General features: G+C 57.6%; 3 protein-coding genes across 5 annotated transcripts; 2 read left to right on the top strand and 1 right to left on the bottom strand.

The window, feature by feature from the left end:
• Positions 1–1,122: 1,122 nt before the first annotated feature.
• CD3H22orf15 (chromosome D3 C22orf15 homolog) lies at positions 1,123–3,525 on the top strand. 3 transcript variants are annotated; one of them, XM_043558236.1, is made up of 5 exons: positions 1,123–1,147; positions 1,793–1,879; positions 1,974–2,108; positions 2,323–2,403; positions 3,079–3,525. In XM_043558236.1, the coding sequence occupies exons 1-5, from the start codon at positions 1,123–1,125 to the stop codon at positions 3,090–3,092; spliced, it is 342 nt and encodes a 113-aa protein (XP_043414171.1). In that variant the 3' UTR covers positions 3,093–3,525. The 3 variants fall into 3 exon arrangements, with proteins under 3 accessions (XP_043414171.1, XP_043414170.1, XP_043414169.1); XM_043558235.1 differs by having other exon boundaries at positions 1,974–2,099; positions 2,329–2,403; positions 2,484–3,525; XM_043558234.1 differs by having other exon boundaries at positions 2,323–3,525.
• On the bottom strand, positions 3,496–5,446 carry CHCHD10 (coiled-coil-helix-coiled-coil-helix domain containing 10). Its single transcript, XM_043558233.1, has 4 exons — positions 5,298–5,446; positions 4,815–5,034; positions 3,801–3,948; positions 3,496–3,704 (listed from the first exon to the last, which is right to left on the bottom strand). The coding sequence occupies exons 1-4, from the start codon at positions 5,336–5,338 to the stop codon at positions 3,685–3,687; spliced, it is 429 nt and encodes a 142-aa protein (XP_043414168.1). The 5' UTR covers positions 5,339–5,446; the 3' UTR covers positions 3,496–3,684.
• A 2,047-nt stretch (positions 5,447–7,493) lies between these two features.
• Positions 7,494–17,881, top strand: MMP11 (matrix metallopeptidase 11). Its single transcript, XM_043558238.1, has 8 exons — positions 7,494–7,667; positions 12,817–13,043; positions 13,965–14,108; positions 14,187–14,320; positions 14,460–14,701; positions 14,788–15,004; positions 15,788–16,045; positions 17,008–17,881. The coding sequence occupies exons 1-8, from the start codon at positions 7,557–7,559 to the stop codon at positions 17,139–17,141; spliced, it is 1,467 nt and encodes a 488-aa protein (XP_043414173.1). The 5' UTR covers positions 7,494–7,556; the 3' UTR covers positions 17,142–17,881.
• The last annotated feature ends 313 nt before the right edge of the window (positions 17,882–18,194 follow it).

An 18,194-nucleotide genomic window follows, 5' to 3' on the forward strand; every position in this document is an offset into this window, starting at 1 on the left:
GTCTGTACTGGCTTTAATCCTAATGGCAAAAAACTGGAAACAATCCAAACAATAGGTGAGTGGATCAACAAACTGTGGCACATCTAGACAATGGGACCTTTCTCAGCAATAAGAAGGAATGAGCCATTGATACACACAACAACCTGAGTGAATCTCATGCTAAGTGAAAGAAGCCAGACTCAAAAGGCTCCATGCTCTATGATTTGTTGTATACAATTCTGGAAAAGGCAGGGGCGGAACACAGAGCAGTGGCTGCCAGGGGGCGGCATTGACTACAACGGGGCATAAAGGAATTTTGGGGGTGAGGGAAATGATCTGCCTCCCCAGTGTGGTGGTGGCTCTATGCGATTTGTCAGATTTTTGTCACTTTAAGTGAATTTTACTGTAAATCATATCTCAATAAACTTGATGGAACAAGGAGAGAAGGAAAGAGAGAGGAGGCTGAAGGTGTGGAGGAAAGCAGAGAGGGAAAGGAGAGCAAAGACAGCACAGGGAAGAGGGCCTTGAGAAGGTAGGGGAGAGCAACGTTGGTGAGGATACCAGGCTTTGGCCATGGCCGCAGCTCATAGTTGGGAGTTTTCCCAGGGACAGGGTCCTCTCCCACTTTCAGCCTGCGAGCTCTGTCTGTACTGGTGGGGAGATGTGGTCTTGGGCCATCCGTGGACTACAAGGCTTGAGCCCGCACTCTAGCCCTGCCTTAGGGAGTGCCCATACTCCAGCCCCAGATCCTGTTACCAGGATACTGTGGGGAAGGCATTTGCTGCCTAGATGACTTGGCAGCTCCCACTGCCATGGAGACCAGATTGGAAGCTGGGAGGGCCTCAGTCTGCTTTCCGGCTGCTCTGACCCAGAAAGCTGCTCTGACCCAGCAAGCAGGAAGAAGAGGAGGCCAGGCGTCCTGAACTAGCTGCAGGGACCCCTCTAGGCTGGTGGAGCCCAGCTCCAACGGTGGCCAAGCAAGAACCTAAGCCTGGATCCACCCACCCATTCCCAAACACGTATGCACGTTTCCTGGCAGGGCCCCACCCAGAATAGATCTCAGCCCCAGATCCTTCCTTAGTCAGGAAGTTGGAGGTTAGGGGATCGAAGCCCACACATCTGTCTACTCTCCCCTGCAGAGTCATGTTTATCACAGTGATGTTTGGAGGTAAGCGGGATCCCCTGTCCTGAGACAGGTAGGGGGAGAGTACATTCAGAGGCTTGCTTTCCTCCGCCCTAGGGGAGGGTGGGGAGGCAGTGTGAGGAAGGGGGGTGCACTTGGGTAAGGGGATGGGGGGTTTAGGGAAACAGTTCTATGAGAAGACAGGGCAAATGCTTGGAGTCCCTTGAGGGAAAACGCTGGTGGCTGGGTTGTGGGAAATTCCAGTGGGCTCCTCTAGGAGAACACCCACCACAACACCACAGGGCATGTTGTTAAATTACACAGTCTCTAATTCAGTCAGTTGTCTTCAAGCTTCAGGGCACATTAGGCACCTAAAGCTCTAGCCACACTTAAAGATTTCCGGACTTCTGGTGGCAGGTGGGGCTGGGGTAGGAGAATGGGGGGGTCTGGTGCTGGAGAGAAGTCCTGTGTAGAGGCGGCGCTGGAGTGGGAGGGGGGAACCCAATGCAGGAGGCATGAGCTATGTGCCCTGGTCACTGACATCTCAGAAGATGGGTGGAGGAGGGTACAGTCTTAATCTTGGAGACCTGTTCCCTCCTCGGGTTACAGAAGAGATGAAAGTGAGACAGATGGTCCCAGACTGGGAGAAGCAGAGGGTCCCATTCACTCACTTCTGCCCTGTCCCTACAGCTGGCTGCTGGGAGCTGGTGAACACTTGGTGCAGCCTGGTGACACTCACTGCCCACTTGAGGCAGAGGGGGCAGGTGTCCCCAGATGGTGAGGGGGCATGGAGGGGTGCTGGGGAGGAGGGGCCAAGGGTCCCCAGGCAGAGGTACCAGCCCCTGCCTTGCCTTTCTCCCTGCCCTCCCAGCGACCATTGCCCTCCTGGCTGAGGATGGGCACCTGGTGAGCCTGGATGAGGGGGCTTCCCAGGCCCCTTCCATGGGCAGCCCCCTGCTGCAGGAGCGTGGGACCTATGTCCTTGTGCAGATCATCAGTAAGTGGGGCCCAAGATTTCCCCTTGGAGTTATGTTGGGATGTGAGAGGGGGACAGCAGTCCGAGACCACCCAAGGCCCGGGCCATCCCCCACTTTGGCCAGGACCTAGCCTTGACCCTTCCCATCCAATGCCTTGTTGACCCCAGCCAGGGCCAGCAAATAGGTCGAGTGAGAGGTGAAGGTGGGAACCACCAGGCCAGTCAGGAATCGGTCTTACTCCCTCCACAGAGGGGGAGGATGGGGCGCCCACCCGCTACGAGTCCCTACTGGAGAACCTGGATGACCAGTGTCCAGAGCTCGCAGGTGAGTCTCACGCTACAGCCCCAGGGGGAGGGTGCGCCTTCTCCCCAGCTCCCATAGGTAGGGCTTCTTGGGCCTTCCAGAGGAGCTTCGCTGCCTGTCAGGCCTACAACCCACAAGTGATGGCCGGAGGAGGCGCATGAGCACTCGGCGTGACCACCAGGAGCAAGGTCCCCTTTCAAAGCCACGAAGGAAGGGCTCCCTGCCATCCAGGACCCGTTAGCTGGGGCCAGGAGCCAGGTAAGGAGGAGACATAGACACCTGGAGGAATGCTCACACCCAGAAGTCCCAGGGAACAGACTTATGTGTGCTGAGAGGTAGACCCCAAACCCCCCTCCCCCAGAAAACCCCACACGCAGAAGTACATACAAGCTAGAACACAGTGCACCAAGAGACATTCCCACCACTCCACTGGGATATAAACGCCCAAGGGCAGGAACATCCTCAGTGCCCCCAGAGATATCGAATAGGGCCTGGCACACAGTAGGTGCTCAACACAGAGCTGGTGAACTCAAGGAAGGCAGTAGCACAGAGCACATGATAGTGAGGTCTGCCCTGGGATCGAAGGGCCTGCTTCTCTGTTTCAGCAGGCCCTGTGACCTGGCACATTACAGCCAAGTGGCTGAGCTGGACTCAGATCCAAGGGGGTTGGCCATGACCTCTGCCATGTGTCATCAGGCCCAAACAGATAGCAGCCCAGTGGCATTCTTCTTGCAGAATCTGGAATTACTGAGAAGCTGCCATCAGCAAGAGGGGCAAGGTCACAGACCGGACGTGAGGCCACCAAGGGGGGGCCCCTAAGACGTGGGTGCAGAGAAGGGGATCCAAAGGTGTGGGGGCAAGCAACCCTGACAGGGGGAGACAACAGGTTTATCCAGGGATTTCAGCACCTAGAGTCAGGTGCCCTTGGGGTCCCTGCTAATGACTCATCCCTATTTGGATTGTCAAGGTCATCAAATTACAACAGGGCTCCTCCCCCTCCCGCACCCAGGATGCTGGCATAAAGTGAAACATTCCACCCCTCCGTTGGACATCCATCCATGCCCCCTGACCCCACCCCAGCAGATAAACTAAATGAGAGGGCACACAGCAGGCTATGGTCTAAAATAAACTCTTTTAATTGCACATTTGCGTCTCCGGTCATCTGCGGGGTGAGAAACCCCCTCCTCACTTCCAACCCCAGCTACATGGGTACAATCTGACATAGTGGTCTGGCTGTTGGTGAAGGGGTGAAGGTGGGTGCAGGGTTGGCTCATGGATCTGCACCGGTCTACACCAGTCTCTTCAGGGCAGCGAGCTCAGACCTGTGGAGGGAGGGGTGGCACAGGCTCAGGGTCAGCCTGCAGGTTCAGGAAGCGGGACTGCCCCTCCCACTCCTGCCCCAGTCAGGAGCTGCTCACCGTGGTTGTACTTGCACTGCTTCAGGGCCTCACTGAAGCCCTCACACAGGGACAGGTCACTCTGAGTGGTGGAGCAGTCCAGGAACTGCTTGATCTCATAGGCGCAGGGCCCCATCTGCAGGGGCTGGGGGCCAGTGCGGATGGGGGCCTAGGGTATGGCACAGGAGGCAGCAATGTCAGCTCCAGGTTGCCACCCAGAAGTGGGTTCCAAAGCTGGGGGCTGCCTGCCCCTCCCCACACCCCCAGCCCAGGTGCCCCTGGGATCCCTGGCAGCCTACCCTGTCTACACTCAGCTGTTCCCTCTGTGAAACAGAAGGAGCTCACAGCCCTGTCAAACCCACTTAGCCGATGCTAGTGCTGGTATAGACGGTATTTCCCAATTGCCTCATAATGGGCTCACTGGGCATGTAGGGCCTGAGAGGTGGGAGAAGGCTCTGGAAAAGCATGGCGTTGTGCTTGTACTCTTGGAGTATAAGCCCCACCTGCACAAGTACCAGTAGCTTCCAGCCTCAGCCATACTGATCTTCATGACCCCTGACCCTGCCACTAAGCCGCATGTGGCTCAGGACTGGTGGGGCACCCAGTAGGGGATAAGCCAATAAGAAACAGGCCCAGAGTCGCTGGCTACCCCTTGCCCTTGGGATGCAAGGTCTACAGGGCAGAACCTGGGAACAGGGAGAGCAGGGACTCAGAACTTCAACATCCCCCCCCTCCACTAGGTTGGGTTACCTTGGGCCAGTCTCTGAACCGCTAAGGACTTTGGCTTTTCCATTTTTAAAGTGCTGGTGTATCCCTGGGAGTCTAGGGACCTTGGCCTCAGGGAAGGGACTAGGAGAGCCTGCCTGTGAGTGACAGGAGGCCAACAGCAGAGGAATAAGACCCTTCTTGGGAAAAGTCCTGGGCCTGAGGCAGCTCTGAACACGCCACAGCACTCCTTCATGGACATTCCAGCAGCTCCTTACTATGTGGCCTTGAGAGAAGCGGGCCTCAGTTTCTCCTGAGCCCGCAGCTCACCTGCTGAGTGGCAGGCTGGGCAGGCTCTGAGCTCCCTCCGCTGAAGGCTCCGGTCAGGGCGCTACCCACGACGTGTCCCACAGCCGAGCCCACAGCCACGCCAGCGGCAGTGGACGCCATCTGCGCCATCAGGCCGGGCTGGCCTGACGGGGTAGGGGCCGGTGCAGCAGCAGACGGCGGCGGGTGCGCTGGCGGGTGAACTGAGGGCGCGGCGGTGCGGCTGCGTGTGGGGGGAGACGTAGAGTCAATCCCAGCCGGACCCCGGAACTGGGACCCCAAGGGCCTTCGACTCCCGGGCACGAACCCTCCCCTCCTCCCCCCAGAGGGTGGGGGACCACAGTCTTAGACACGTGGTTGCAGCACCCCGCCCCTCCCCCCACCAAGATGGCGTAGCAGTCGCCAAGGTCACACTATTACGCCCTGGTGGGGGAGTGCCCCCGCTTTCCTAGCCCTCTCCCCACCCGGCGCCTGTCCTGCTCACACCTGGCTGGCCGGGCGGCCGCGCTGCGGCTTCCCCGGGGCATGGTGATGACGGTGGGACTCGGCCAAGCGCAGTCAGAGACGACAGTGGCAGCGGTTCTGTCTCGGGACGAACGTGGCGCCGCTAAACTCAGCTGGCGCCAAGGGGCGGGGCCTAGGGGACACGCCCCCAAAGGGAGAAGCCAGGCCTGGGGCCGCCCTCACCTTCGCGCGGGTCTCCGAGACCTGTCCCTTCAAGCATCACCTCGTTTCAGCGTCCTTCTTAGCTGGAAATGTTACCCTGCTTCCTCCTTGCGCCTGGCCCGAGCTGTGTGGGCCCTGGGGACACGGACCAACGCTGCAAAGTGACGAGGACTTACGCCGGGGCGACAGGCAAAGTCCCGTCAGAAACTATCGCGGAGCGCTGGGAGTGGAGTTGGTTCGTGTCCGAGCGCCAGGGGAGAACTTGACAGGGAGGCGACCGGTTGAAACCAGCAAGGTGGGGGGCACGGGGCGCCAGGCCAGGCTCTGGTCCCCCTCCTACGGACTGGGTTTACTGACTACGACTTGATGTCAGGGTCGCGGGGAAGAAATTCCCGAAGGAAATCCCAGCGCGACCCATCCCCAGAACCTCCGCCAGGGGGCGTCCGGAGCCCTTCTTCGACTCCATCCTGCCCTAAATGAGCCACAACCCTGGCCAGTCTTGGGCAGCACCATCTTGGGGTGGGATGAAACCCCCCATGCGGCCAAGCACCCTACCCTGCATCACGGATGCAGCGCCGGACACTGACAGTGTTTAGCGACATACTAGCAGCATGCCCATTCCAAAGGCCCTCTGGGTGCCCAGAGGCGTTGGCCGCGGGTTTGAATACTGTGGCCTCGCGATTCTACCACCTTGGTTCCAGGCCAAGGGAAGGGCTGAGGCGCGGATTTAGGACGCTTCCCAGCCCTTCAGGAGCTTGAGGTTTATAGGTTTTTTTTCTGAGTGATTTTGCAGTAATCACATATGACCCTTGGGCGGGAAGGAGCTCTAATTTCTTTACCCTCCCCTATCACTGTCCCGTGTGCCAGTGGGGGGCCCTGTAGCACCGGGATTGTAGGGAAGATGAAATCACCCCAAGTAAAAGTGAGTCACTTTAAAGAAACAGATTGCTCACACTCCAGGTAGTAAAGATAGCTGATGCCTTGTTTCTCCTCTTCTGGCCCTCTAGGAGTCTCTGTGGAGCCTTCCTGGAGAGGCCGAGAGGGCTCCCTGGACCGGAACCTGGAGGGAGGGGTTGAGTCAGCCTGATCGCCCTCTTCTCCCTGTTGGTCTCCTTCCCTTCTTACGCCCTGGCTGGGTGCCCACAGCCTCACCTTGCAGCCTCTCAGGACCCTGCCTGGTAGGATGGGAGCCACTGCTTGGGTTTTGGCTCTGTGGGGTTGCCCATGATGGAGCAGATTGCCTTCGTTGAAGTGGTGAGGCACCTGGTCACGAGTGGAGGATCCCTTCCAGCATATGGACATCACCCTCTCCTTTGATTTTCACCTCCTCTCTCTCAGGTCTCAGAAACCTGGCCCCTAGGGCCCTTGTGGAGTGTGTTAGTCTCTTGAGCCACAAGTGTCCCCACTCAGAGACTGGCTCCCTGCCTGCCTCAGTCTACCGATAGCATCCTCCTTCCTGACCCCTCCACTTGCCTGCTGGTATGGGAAAGCCTGATCTTGGGCCCTCAGTTTTCCCATTTATAAGTTGTCTACATGTTCTAAGCTGGGGACTGGCTAGCCACCTCCTTATGCCTCAATTTCCCCTGAGACACATCCCTTGTTTCACAGGGGCTGCTATGCCATCTTCCAGACCTATCAGCTAAGGCTCTAAGGAGAACTTGCCCTGGGAACAACCACCTGTCATAGGCTAGCAGTAGGTCAGAGGTTAGGCCACGAGGGAGATCAGCTAGGAAAGCCCCTTCCAAAGGTGGGGTAGGGACCAGGAGGAGTCAAATTCGGCTCCTGTCAGACTCCCCACAGCACAGCAGGGAAAGTGAGGTCTGGAGTAGCACCAGCTGGCCTGGGCGCCCAACACCAGGCCTCTTAGACCTCAGGTTCTCCCGATCCTAGGAAGGACTGGGTCTCCGAGCCTCCAGCCCTAGCGGGACCAGCCCTTCCCCTCCACCTCCCCCACCTTGGCCGGGGCCTCCGCGGGGAGAGTTTAGAACAAAAGGCGTGTGGGGCGGGGCCGGGGCGGGGCGAAGGCTATAAGGGGCGGTGGCCCGGCGCGGCCCAGCAGGCTCAGCAGCCCCGGGGCGGATGGCTCGGGCCGCCCGGCTCCGCAGCGCGGCCCCGCGCGCTCTCCTGCTCCCGCTGCTGCTGTTGTTGCTCCCGCCGCCGCAGCTGCTGGCCCGGGCCCCGCGGCCCCTGGTGAGTGCCTGGAGCTGGTCGGCCGCTCCTCGCCGAGGGGGTGCCGGGCACGCGGGCTGGGCCCAGTGACCGAGCTGGACCCGGACCCACGGGGGCACCAGGGTGGCCTGGAGAGGCACGTTACCCGAAACGCTTTCTGGGTCCCTATGGACGTGAAAGATAGTGAACTTCCCGTCCCTGGAGGTGTGCAAGTGGAGCTTGCGCCGGGATTGCTCAGGCTGGTGAGGCGGGACTCTGCGCTAGACGCACGCCCCCTCCCAGCGTGGGGACCTGCTCCTCGGCTCCCCAGCTGCAGAAGCTGGGTTGTTTCCTGGACCAGGTAGCAGAGGGAGTGGTTACAGGGCCTCCTATTCTTCGCGCGGACAAAGCCTCAGGCTGGTGTCAGCCTCCTGGTGTGTGGCCTCGGTGAGCACACCTCCAGGGGTGCAGTGAGCTGGAGGATTAAAGAAGAGCTGGGAGGACAGCACTGCCCTGGGGCAAATGGGGTCTGAGCCCAGAAGAGGTGGCTCCAACTGGGCACCTACAAGTGGCAAGTTTGGGAGGTGTGAAGCCAGGACAGCACGAGTGTGAGAGCTGTGGTGTGTGTGTGTGCGCACACACACGCATGTGTTTATGACAGAGAAAGAAAGAACCGAAAGTGGGCGGCTGAGACCCTCAGAAAGGAAGGGGCTGGGAAGAGAAAGGGAAGAGAGAAGACGGTCCATGTGAGAAGGCAGCAGAGTGAGTAGAGGAAGGACAATCGTGGGGTGTTGTGTGACAGCCTGTGTGTGCCCAGCACCCTCCCCTCCAGCTGGGGCTTTGAGGGACCAATCACAAGGGTGGTCAGGCAGAACCTGGGCAGCTGCAAGCCCACAAGCCCCCTGGATCTCAGCTGAAGCATACAGACCACCCAGGTAGGGATGGGAGCATTAGGAGGTGTGCCAGGCAGGAGTCGTGAGACCATCTGGAGGAGGGAGATCTGACCAACCTGGGCCCCTCTCTCCAGTCACACCAGCTCTACCCTGGCCAGCTTGCCCCATCCTGGCTATGGGAGCAAAAGAGGACAGGATGGGTAGGTTAGGGAAAGGAGGTACCTCAGTCCCAAGGCTCTGCCTCTTCCCCAACTCTTCTCACTCCCTTTGAATTTGGGAGAGTCAGAAATCACCCTGGGTAGCCAGTTGACCTCACTGGTTCAGGAATTAGATCTGGGCTTAAACCTGGTGCCCTAGGTGAGCCCTCTTGTGTCTTAGGATCCCACCCCTCAGTCTTGGCGGGTGGGTGGGGGATAACAGGGCACTGAGGATTAAATGAGGTAATGGGAGGAGAGGGCACAACCTGTCACTCTGGAGACACAATGTCACCTCTGACTGCCACTTTGACGCTTGTGCAGCGTCAGTTGGGGCTGGGTTTGAGCTGGGCTGTTGTCTGTCACTCTGCAGATATGCAGGGAGCATTTGGGGTCGCCTTCAACGTGTTTATCCCCAGGCTGCCATCACAGGGGCCAGGAAAGCTCTGTAAATATTTATCCATCCCAGTTCACAGCTTTCAGGGTTGATGAAAGCCCTGCAGTCCTGTAGGACAGAGGCTGCATTTGTTCCTGGAGCCAGCAGGGACTGGGGTGGGGAGAAGATTAGGTTCAATGTGGGGCAGTTGGTGGACCTGCCTATTGCCTGGCTGCACAACTTGGGCAGGTTGCTTGACTTCTCTGAGCCTCAGAGGGGCATGGTGCTGCATAGAATGGTGTAGTGATGCTCCCCATTCTTTCTCACAGCCTAACAAAGTGCCCTCCCATCAGGGTCGCCTCCTACCAACAGAGGAAGGCAGAGCCGTCTTTATTAATTATCCCCGTTGGACCAATAGCAAACTGAGGCTCAGAGAGGGGCAAAACTAACCTGGCCTTACCCAGCAGTTTCCTGGCTTGGGGTCCTTTATCTCCCCTCTACGGGGTGCCTCCCGTTTTCTGGATTGGAAGTTGACCCAGGCACTGACCCCAAGCCTCTAGCTCAGCCAGGAGACTGAGTCAGCTGAGAAGTTCCTTGTACATTTGAGGCTGTGATTTGGTGCCCCGCAAGAGGAAGGCAGGGTGAGTGAGCTCAGTGCCCACCACAGGGCAGGCCAAGGAAGGCTCCTGGCCTAGGAGGAGGAGGAGGAGAGAAGGCATCGAAAAAAGAAACACTTCTCAGGAACGTGGGTTTTGGAGACAGGCCAAGAGCTGAGGAGGTAGGGGGAGGGGGGCCTTGTGGGTGGAAGAAGCATGGGCCCCAGGTCTAGGTCCAGCTCTCTTCTGACTTACTGTGTGACCCTGGCCAAAGTCCTTGACCTTTCTGGGCTCTCTTTCTTCCTCTGAGAAATGTGGTGGTGTCTGCTACCCAACCCTCCCATAGATGAGACCAGGCATGGTCTGTGCCCACCACCCCACCTCACAGAATCCCAGCAGCCTTGGGAGAACCAAGCACACCGGTCTTAGGGATCTGAAAGGGGCTCTGGGCCAGGACTTTCAGTTAGGGTGTCTGACCCCAGGCCAGAAAAGGCTCATAAAGATGAAGTGTAGGATATCAGCAGGGCAGGGAGCATGTGTCCCACCCCAGTAATGGGGAAACTGAGGCCAAGAGCCGTTAAATGATGGCTCCAGAAAACAAATACTGGAAAGTACCACTGGCTGGAGACCTTGATTCTAGGGCCTCCTGCTCACTCACTCTCCAAGACCAGTGAATGTGACATGGACAGTGAGCATGAGCCTCTGGCTTTCTGAGAGACCCTGCACAAGTCAGTCTTCTCTGGGCCTGCAAGCTACCTTTGCTAGCTGCAATTCCTGTTTATGATGTAGTCTGGGAACTTTGGGGGAGCAGGACACCAGGTGGGTGGTGGGAGCTGTAGCATGTGTGGTGAGAGCAGATTTCCAGGTGTGGGAGGGGAGGGCCCACAGGGGCAAGGGGGTGGGCCAGGCAAGGGGCTCTTCTCTGTGCCAGATGCTGCAGTGGGCACCAGAGAGGGAGGTTATTCAGCCCTCTGCTGTAGTACCTTCCCCCTTTGACAGAGAAGTCAAAGCTAAAAGAGGGCAGGGACTTGGCCAGGGTCCCTCTACCCAGGGTGAGCATGGCCTAGAACTGGCCCTTCTGAATCTCAGACTGTGACTCTTACTGTTGGACTGAGAGTGCCATGATCCAGCGGTCTGGGCAAGGACCTGTCATGCCTCATGGGGGCAGGAGAGGAAGGTATGGTGTGTGTGTCCATTACCTACCCTCCCTCCATGGCTGGCTGGTCCAGGCCTCACTGCAGGGCAGAGGAGATAAGGGATTTCTGTTTATAGGCGTAAATAGAGCTGGTCAGCTGGGCTCTGGGCTACTTGGGGCTCCCAGGGGACAACCCAGTCTTACCCTTTCCAGGATTGGGGGAAGGAATCTGTTTATCTAGGAAGTCAAGGGGGCAGTGTAGGGAGGAGAAAGGGCAGGCTCTCATGGCTAGGCACACAGACCTGGGGTCCATATCCTCAATGGGAGACCTCACATATATATCATCCCCACCTTATTGGGAGTGTGGGGGTGGAGGTTCAAAGAGCTGACAGAGTGCCCAGGAAAGTAGCAGGTGCTTAATAATTTCCAATTCCTTCTCTTCTGTCATCAAAGTGAGGGCAGCCTGGATCCCTCCTCCAGGGGAAGGGTGGCTCCAGCCTGAAGAGCACAGCAGAGGTAGCAGGTAGGGAGTGGGTTGTGAGCACAGACAGCCTACCACCAGCCAGCTGTTACCTGGGCTAGTTGCTTAACTTCTCTGGGTTCTGTTTTCTCACTGATAAATGGGGGATAATGACAGTAGAGTTAGTGAGAGGTCCCATCAGGGGCTAAGAGCATGTCTGTGGAACTGTTGGTAGGGTCCTGGATACAGGTGAACTGCAAGAGTGAAAAGTACTTAACTAGCAGTAAGTCCAATATCAACAGGAACCCACAACCCAGTGAGGCTGGGCTCTGCCAGGTAACTAACCATTCAATAAGCAAGTTCTGAAATCAGAAAGCTGGTCCAGGGTTTTTTCTCATATCTCAGGTAGCTGTGCCCCTGGGTGTTCAGAAGACCCCTTTCTAGTGGGGTGTTTTTAGGGTTGAGTCTGGGTGACTCTGAGAGGTTGAGTTATTAGTGGCCCTGGAATTGAGAGACTAGGGGCACTGGGACAAGGATCAGAGCCCTGGGACGCCTACCGCCTGGGAGAGCTGCCAGAGGCTAAGGGCGAGGGTGGGGCCTGGGTGACCTGGCTCCCACCCCAAATATGGCTGTGGGGGAGGCCCCAACCGCCCAGACCAGTCAGCCCCAGACCAGGCAGGCACTTAGTCTCTAGCCAATGGTACAGCTCCATGCCTCTACAGCTTTGCAAAGTATCCCGAAACTACCTTCTGATTCCTGCCTGGACACCAGATTCCTCACCTGGCTCTGCCATGCCTTTGCTGCATGATCTTGAAGGGTCTCCCTACCTCTCTGAGCTTGTGCTTTTTTCAAGTGTGAAAACTGTGACCTCTGCCCTGGATGTTGCAGGGGGTGGGAGCTCTGTGTTAGAATCCCCATCTGCGGTGCTGGGGCTCCAGTCTGGCAGGGCTGGGTGGGGCTGGGCATCTGGGAATTGTCTGTCTCCCCCTGCCCAAGCATGGCCCAACACTGGGGAGGTATCATCCCCATTTGTCAGGTGAGCAAACCAAGGCTGTGCCACAGGGCTGCAGACCCACACTGGGGTGTGGCAGTGTTGGGGGCCCTGGGCAGGAGCCTGCTTAGGTAATTGGAGAGGGTAGAGGTGGGGGGCGGGGTGGAGGAAGGAAGAAAAGGAGGCAAAAAAGCTTTGCTGGGGTGGGAGGAGTGGGGACCAGTAGGGGGAGCAGGAGGAGCTTGCTTGGCCTTTCCTTAAAAGCTTTGTGGGATCCATTCCTGGGTGTGTGTGGAGTCAGGGGCTGCATCCCCACCCAGACCTTACTGGCCCAAGTGGCTGGACAGACAGCCCAGGCCCTCCAGGAAGACACAGGAAATCTGAGCCAGTCCATGACAAAGGGCCCTGTTGTGTGATGGCTGGCACACCCCTTCTCTTGCCCTCAGTTTGCCCATCTGCAAGGTGGGCCAGGTTGAGCATGAGTATGCTGATGGGCCATGAGGTCCCAAGGCCTGATCAGGCCTTCACATCCTCTCTCCTGCCCAGGATGCACCCCACCGCCATGTGAGGAGGGGGCCACAGTCCTGGCATGAAGCTGCTCCCAGCAGCCTGGCACCTGCCTCTACCGCCCAGGAGACTCTCCAGCCAGCAAGCAGCCCCAGACCTCCCCGCTGCGGTGTGCCTGACCCACCCGATGGGTTGAGTGCCCGCAACCGACAAAAGCGGTTTGTGCTGTCAGGCGGGCGCTGGGAGAAAACAGACCTCACCTACAGGTAGGGGCCAGTGGCTGTGGGAGCAGGCTCTAGACCTACCTGTGTGTCTGTGTGTGAACTGCCACCCTCACACTTGCTTCTTGAGACACGTGCTAGAGCCAGATCTCTGTGGTTAATAGACCTGTGTGTCCACCGACCCCTGAGCCATCCATGGACCAACTCACTAAACCCCAACTTAGATGCACACACAGACAACACCCCACCATAGCCATGCCTTCCCACATCAGAGGGGCAGTAGCTCTGTCAACACACAAAAAGTCTCAGCACACACCTGGTGGCTCCATTGACATGTGGGGCAGGGGGCCTTCAGTCACCCAGGCAGCCCCTACTGTGGACATAGTAAGCACCAGGCCTGCCCTGGGACTCTGTAGTTATCGAGGGAAACATGGCCGGTCCTCTTGGCATTAACCACATCATTGTTCAGACCTACCATCATAGCTTGGGGTCCATGCCGATGGGAATAGTGGTGAGTGAGCAAGTAATAACGGGAGTGATGTGGAAGGTCAGACTTGTCCTGCAGGTGGAGAGCTGGCCTGGGACGGATGGCATGTGACAGATGGTATGGTGTCACACAGATTGGAGCTCAGAAATATCCTGGGTGGGGAACTGAAAACCAAGACTGGGGTGAAAGGGCACGGTCTCTCCACAGTGAGTGGCACCATCAGGTCTAGAAGGTGGGTCTTGGGGCTCCTGGTCCTGCATTCTTTCCACCAAATGCAGATACCTGTGTGCACCAAAGGCCATACAAACCCACACAGAGATGGTCCCATGCGGACGAGGGACCATAGCTGAGGCCCAGAGCACACTTGGCACGTGTCCCATATGCATGCATCCCCACTGAGCATCCAGGGGCAACTCCGGGTCCAACAGCCATCAGGGGGCTGTCCCAAGTGAGGCCCAGACCCCTCCTCCTCCCCCCAGGATCCTCCGGTTCCCCTGGCAGCTGGTACGGGAGCAGGTGCGGCAGACGGTGGCAGAGGCCCTACAAGTGTGGAGCGAGGTGACGCCACTTACCTTCACCGAGGTCCATGAGGGCCATGCTGACATCATGATTGATTTTACCAGGTGAACCAGTTACCTAAGACCCCTCCGGGAACTAGCTCCACCTGTCAGTAGCCACTGACTCTGCCCACCCACCCATAGGTACTGGCATGGAGACAACCTGCCATTTGATGGACCTGGGGGCATCCTGGCTCATGCCTTTTTCCCCAAGACTCACCGAGAAGGAGATGTCCACTTTGACTATGACGAGACCTGGACTATCGGGAACAACCAGGGTATGGGCTGGGGACCCATTTTCCAGATGGGGCAACTACAGATAGTAGAGAATGGGGATAAGTCCTTGACCTGGGCTCTGGAGTTTGAGTGTTTTCTGGTAGGAGGTTTGGGGATTGCTGGGCTATCTCCCTTTTTCAGGCACAGACCTTCTGCAGGTGGCAGCCCATGAATTTGGCCATGTGCTGGGGCTGCAGCACACGACGGCTGCTAAGGCACTTATGTCCCCTTTCTACACATTCCGCTACCCATTGAGTCTTAGCCCGGATGACCGCAGGGGCATCCAGCACCTCTACGGCCAACCCCGGCCGGCCCCCACCTCTAGGCCCCCGGCTGTGGGCCCTCAGGCTGGGGTGGACGACAACGAGATTGCCCCGCTGGAGGTGAGGCCCTGCTCCCAGCTCCCTTCACTCTTTGGCCTCTGTGGCTCCAATGTGGGCTCTTGCTCAGCCTTTCTCTCCCACACCAGCCGGAAGTGCCACCAGATGCCTGCGAGATCACCTTTGATGCAGTCTCCACCATCCGTGGCGAGCTCTTCTTCTTCAAAGTGGGCTTTGTGTGGCGGCTGCGTGGGGGCCGGCTGCAGCCTGGCTACCCTGCACTGGCTTCTCGTCACTGGCAGGGACTGCCCAGCCCTGTGGATGCAGCCTTTGAAGATGCCCAGGGCCACATCTGGTTCTTCCAAGGTGAGGGGGACTGGGGTTCATGCTCAGGAGACTTCAGGAGCCAGGAATATCATGGCCCAGGGTAGGGACAGCCAGGCAGACATGATGGGCAGTGCCAAGGGAGAGTATGACTCACTTCTCTGGGCACAGCTGGGAGGCTCCCAGAGGAGGTGGCTCTCAAGATGGGAGCAGGATAGAAGGCATTGCACAGTGGACTGTGCATCCATGCATTCGACCCTCAAAGCCATCCTAGGGGGTATGTGTGATCAGTACACCTGTTCTAGAGATGAGATCTCTGGGAAGTACAGGTGGTACAGTGACTCATTAACGCCACAGTTTGGAAAAGGTATAGCAGGGATATGGTCTCATTCTGGCAACCCCAGAACCCGTGCTGTTAACTTTCAACGGGGAGAGACAAGAGCCTGAAGCATTCTAGGTGGCAGGGACTTCATCAACAGAGGCCCAAGCCTGCTATGGCAAGGATGGGGCCCAGGGAATGGTCTGAAGCACTTGTCACAAGGAACCAAATGCCAGGGGAAGAATCGAGAGCTTAGGAGGTTTCCTTCCTGTTTAGAATAACCTTCCACATGCAGTAGCTCCCAGAGCATGTATCACCCAAACTTGTCCTCACTGGCGCTAACTTCCCTCTGGGGATAAGGGTGCTGAGTGGGATTTCTGGCCTGAGTGTTTTAGGGACAAGGAAACTGACACCGGGAAAGTCTGGCGGTGGTGTTGGCCAGGTAGGTCCATGGTGGCCGGGTACAGTGGTTGGGCAGCTCCATTGCAGCCTTCCCTCTCTGGCAGGCACTCAGTACTGGGTATACAATGGTGAGAAGCCAGTCCTGGGCCCTTCACCCCTCTCTGAGCTGGGGCTGCTGGGGCCCCCCATCCAGGCTGCCTTGGCCTGGGGCCCTGAGAAGAACAAGATCTACTTCTTCCGAGATGGAGACTACTGGCGCTTCCACCTTAGCACCCGCCGTGTGGACAACCCCGTGCCCCGCCGGGTGACTGACTGGCGAGGAGTGCCCTCTGAGATTGACGCCGCCTTCCAGGATGCTGATGGTGCGTTGAGGTGGGGAGAGGAGTGGCTGGTACAAGTGGTGTAAGAGCCACATCTCCTACCTGGTGGTAGCTGGGCATTAGCTCCTCATCACGGGTCCTTTGTCCACCCTCCTCCTTGTGCCAGGGCAATGCCATGCCCCCATACTGCAGATGGGAAGACTGAGGGGTAGAGAGGTGCCAGGACTTGCCCAGGTCTCTCAGTATAGCTGGTAAAATAATAGCTGCTGCACACTGAGGACCGATGATGTTCTAGGCACAGTGCTAAGCTCCTTATGTCTCATGCAGTTCTCAGAACAGCCCTCTGATATAACACTTGCTGTGAACCCAGTTTCCAGAGGGGCAAACAGAAGTTCACGTAATGAGGTCCCTAACTGGGCCACTTAGATGGACAGTGTGGAGCCAGACCTCCCACCCAGGCAGTCCCTGCTCCTAACCACTGAACTGGCCTACTATCTTGAAGGACTAGAGTGGGACTTGCAGTCCAGTACTTTTTCCCCCATACCCTGAAGCTTGCTTCTGTGTTCTCCCCCATCAGGACCTACTGGGAGAGCAGTCCTGTGGTAGGTCTGGGGCTCTGGGTCACCTGCATGGCCCACCTTGCCTCAGGATGCCGGTCTATAGTCTGGCTGGCAGGTACAGGAATAGAACTGACATGGGGGTAGGGTGGGGTGGGGTGAGGGGAGGGAGACTTGCTTTCCTGAGAGGTAGGAGTTGAGTTTCCGAGGCTCCAGGCATCTGTCAAGCTGGAATGATAGCCCAGATCAGATCTTGGGACTGGTAGTACTCCAAGGGATTGAAGGTTCCAGAAAGGCCACCCTGGGGCCTGCAGGTTTCAAGAAACACAACAGTGGTCAAGCCCTGAGAATCTAACTTCCTCCTGTGCCTGTCCCTGGGCACATCCTGACTGGCAGGTGCAGGGCCCAGTGTCCACTCACCCAGGTCTGACCCTCCTCTCTCCTCAGGCTATGCCTACTTTCTGCGAGGTCGCCTCTATTGGAAGTTCGACCCTGTGAAGGTGAAGGCCCTGGAGGGCTTTCCCCGCCTCGTGGGCCCTGACTTCTTCGGCTGTACCGAGCCTGCCAACACTTTCCGCTAACTGACTTGGATGCCCTCAGCGCTCCTGACTCCTGCCAGGCCACTGATATTGGATAGAGACCAGTGGCCATCCTTGTGGCTGTGGGTACCAGGCACAGGATGGAGCCTGTGTTTCCTCAGGAGGGTGGGGAGGGTCTGCTGTCACCTTGACAACTGCAGGGAGGGCCACGCAGGTCGTGGTCACCTGCCAGCGACTGCTTTGGACTAGGCGAGGAGACTCTGGCATTACTTGAGGGTGAGGGTGGTCTCAGGCCAGCCCTACCCAACCTGTGCAGGTCATAGTCAAAGCCTCCTGCCCTCAGTTTCTATACTTATCCCTCAGGGTAGCACCTCAGCAGGATTGGGGGAGCTGAAGACCTCATTCCCTCCCTGCTGTGAGGTTCCTGCAGGGTGCTGGCATAGGGGGGCCAGGGGCACCACTGCCTTCTACCTTTTCTTGAGAGGTCACCTCTGGGCAGGTGCTTGGATCTGGCTGCTTTCTAGTTGGTGATCCTAGGGATATGTTCCCCAGGATCCAGGCCAAAAGGTCCAGAGTCAGCTGGGGATGGGAGTGCTTCCTGCTGGAGACCCGGGCCCTTGAAGCCTCAACATACCTCAATCCTGTCTTGGGCTAGATCCTTCCCAGCCCTCATCCCAGCACTGGGATCCTCCAAAATCATGTAAATGTGTGTACAGTGTGTACAAAGCCTTTTTTTTTTTTTTTTTCTACTGAGTACTGTCATTAAATATGGTTATTTTCTACTTGCCTGCCTGGCTTCTTTCTGTAACTATGAGGCCTGAAGCGGGGAACAGCTGGGGACCTGGGAGCCAACTCAGCACCTGCTGTGTCCTGGTCAAGCCTACTCCCACCCACCCAAGCTTCTGGTCCTTGGGGCTGGATGCAGTGCCATGGCTCCTCTTGCTCCATTCCTCCATCTAGCCTGGTGGGACTGGAGTGGCTTTGTAATTGATTCCCTGCTTCCCCGCTGGCCCCTCAACATCCTCCACCAAGTGGTGGCCACTTTATCTGGCCATGCCACACCGCAGTTTTGATCCTAAAATACTTTCTCACTGC

Source organism: Prionailurus bengalensis, chromosome D3 (genome assembly GCF_016509475.1).
Source record: "Prionailurus bengalensis isolate Pbe53 chromosome D3, Fcat_Pben_1.1_paternal_pri, whole genome shotgun sequence".
NCBI classification, from domain to species: domain Eukaryota; kingdom Metazoa; phylum Chordata; class Mammalia; order Carnivora; family Felidae; genus Prionailurus; species Prionailurus bengalensis.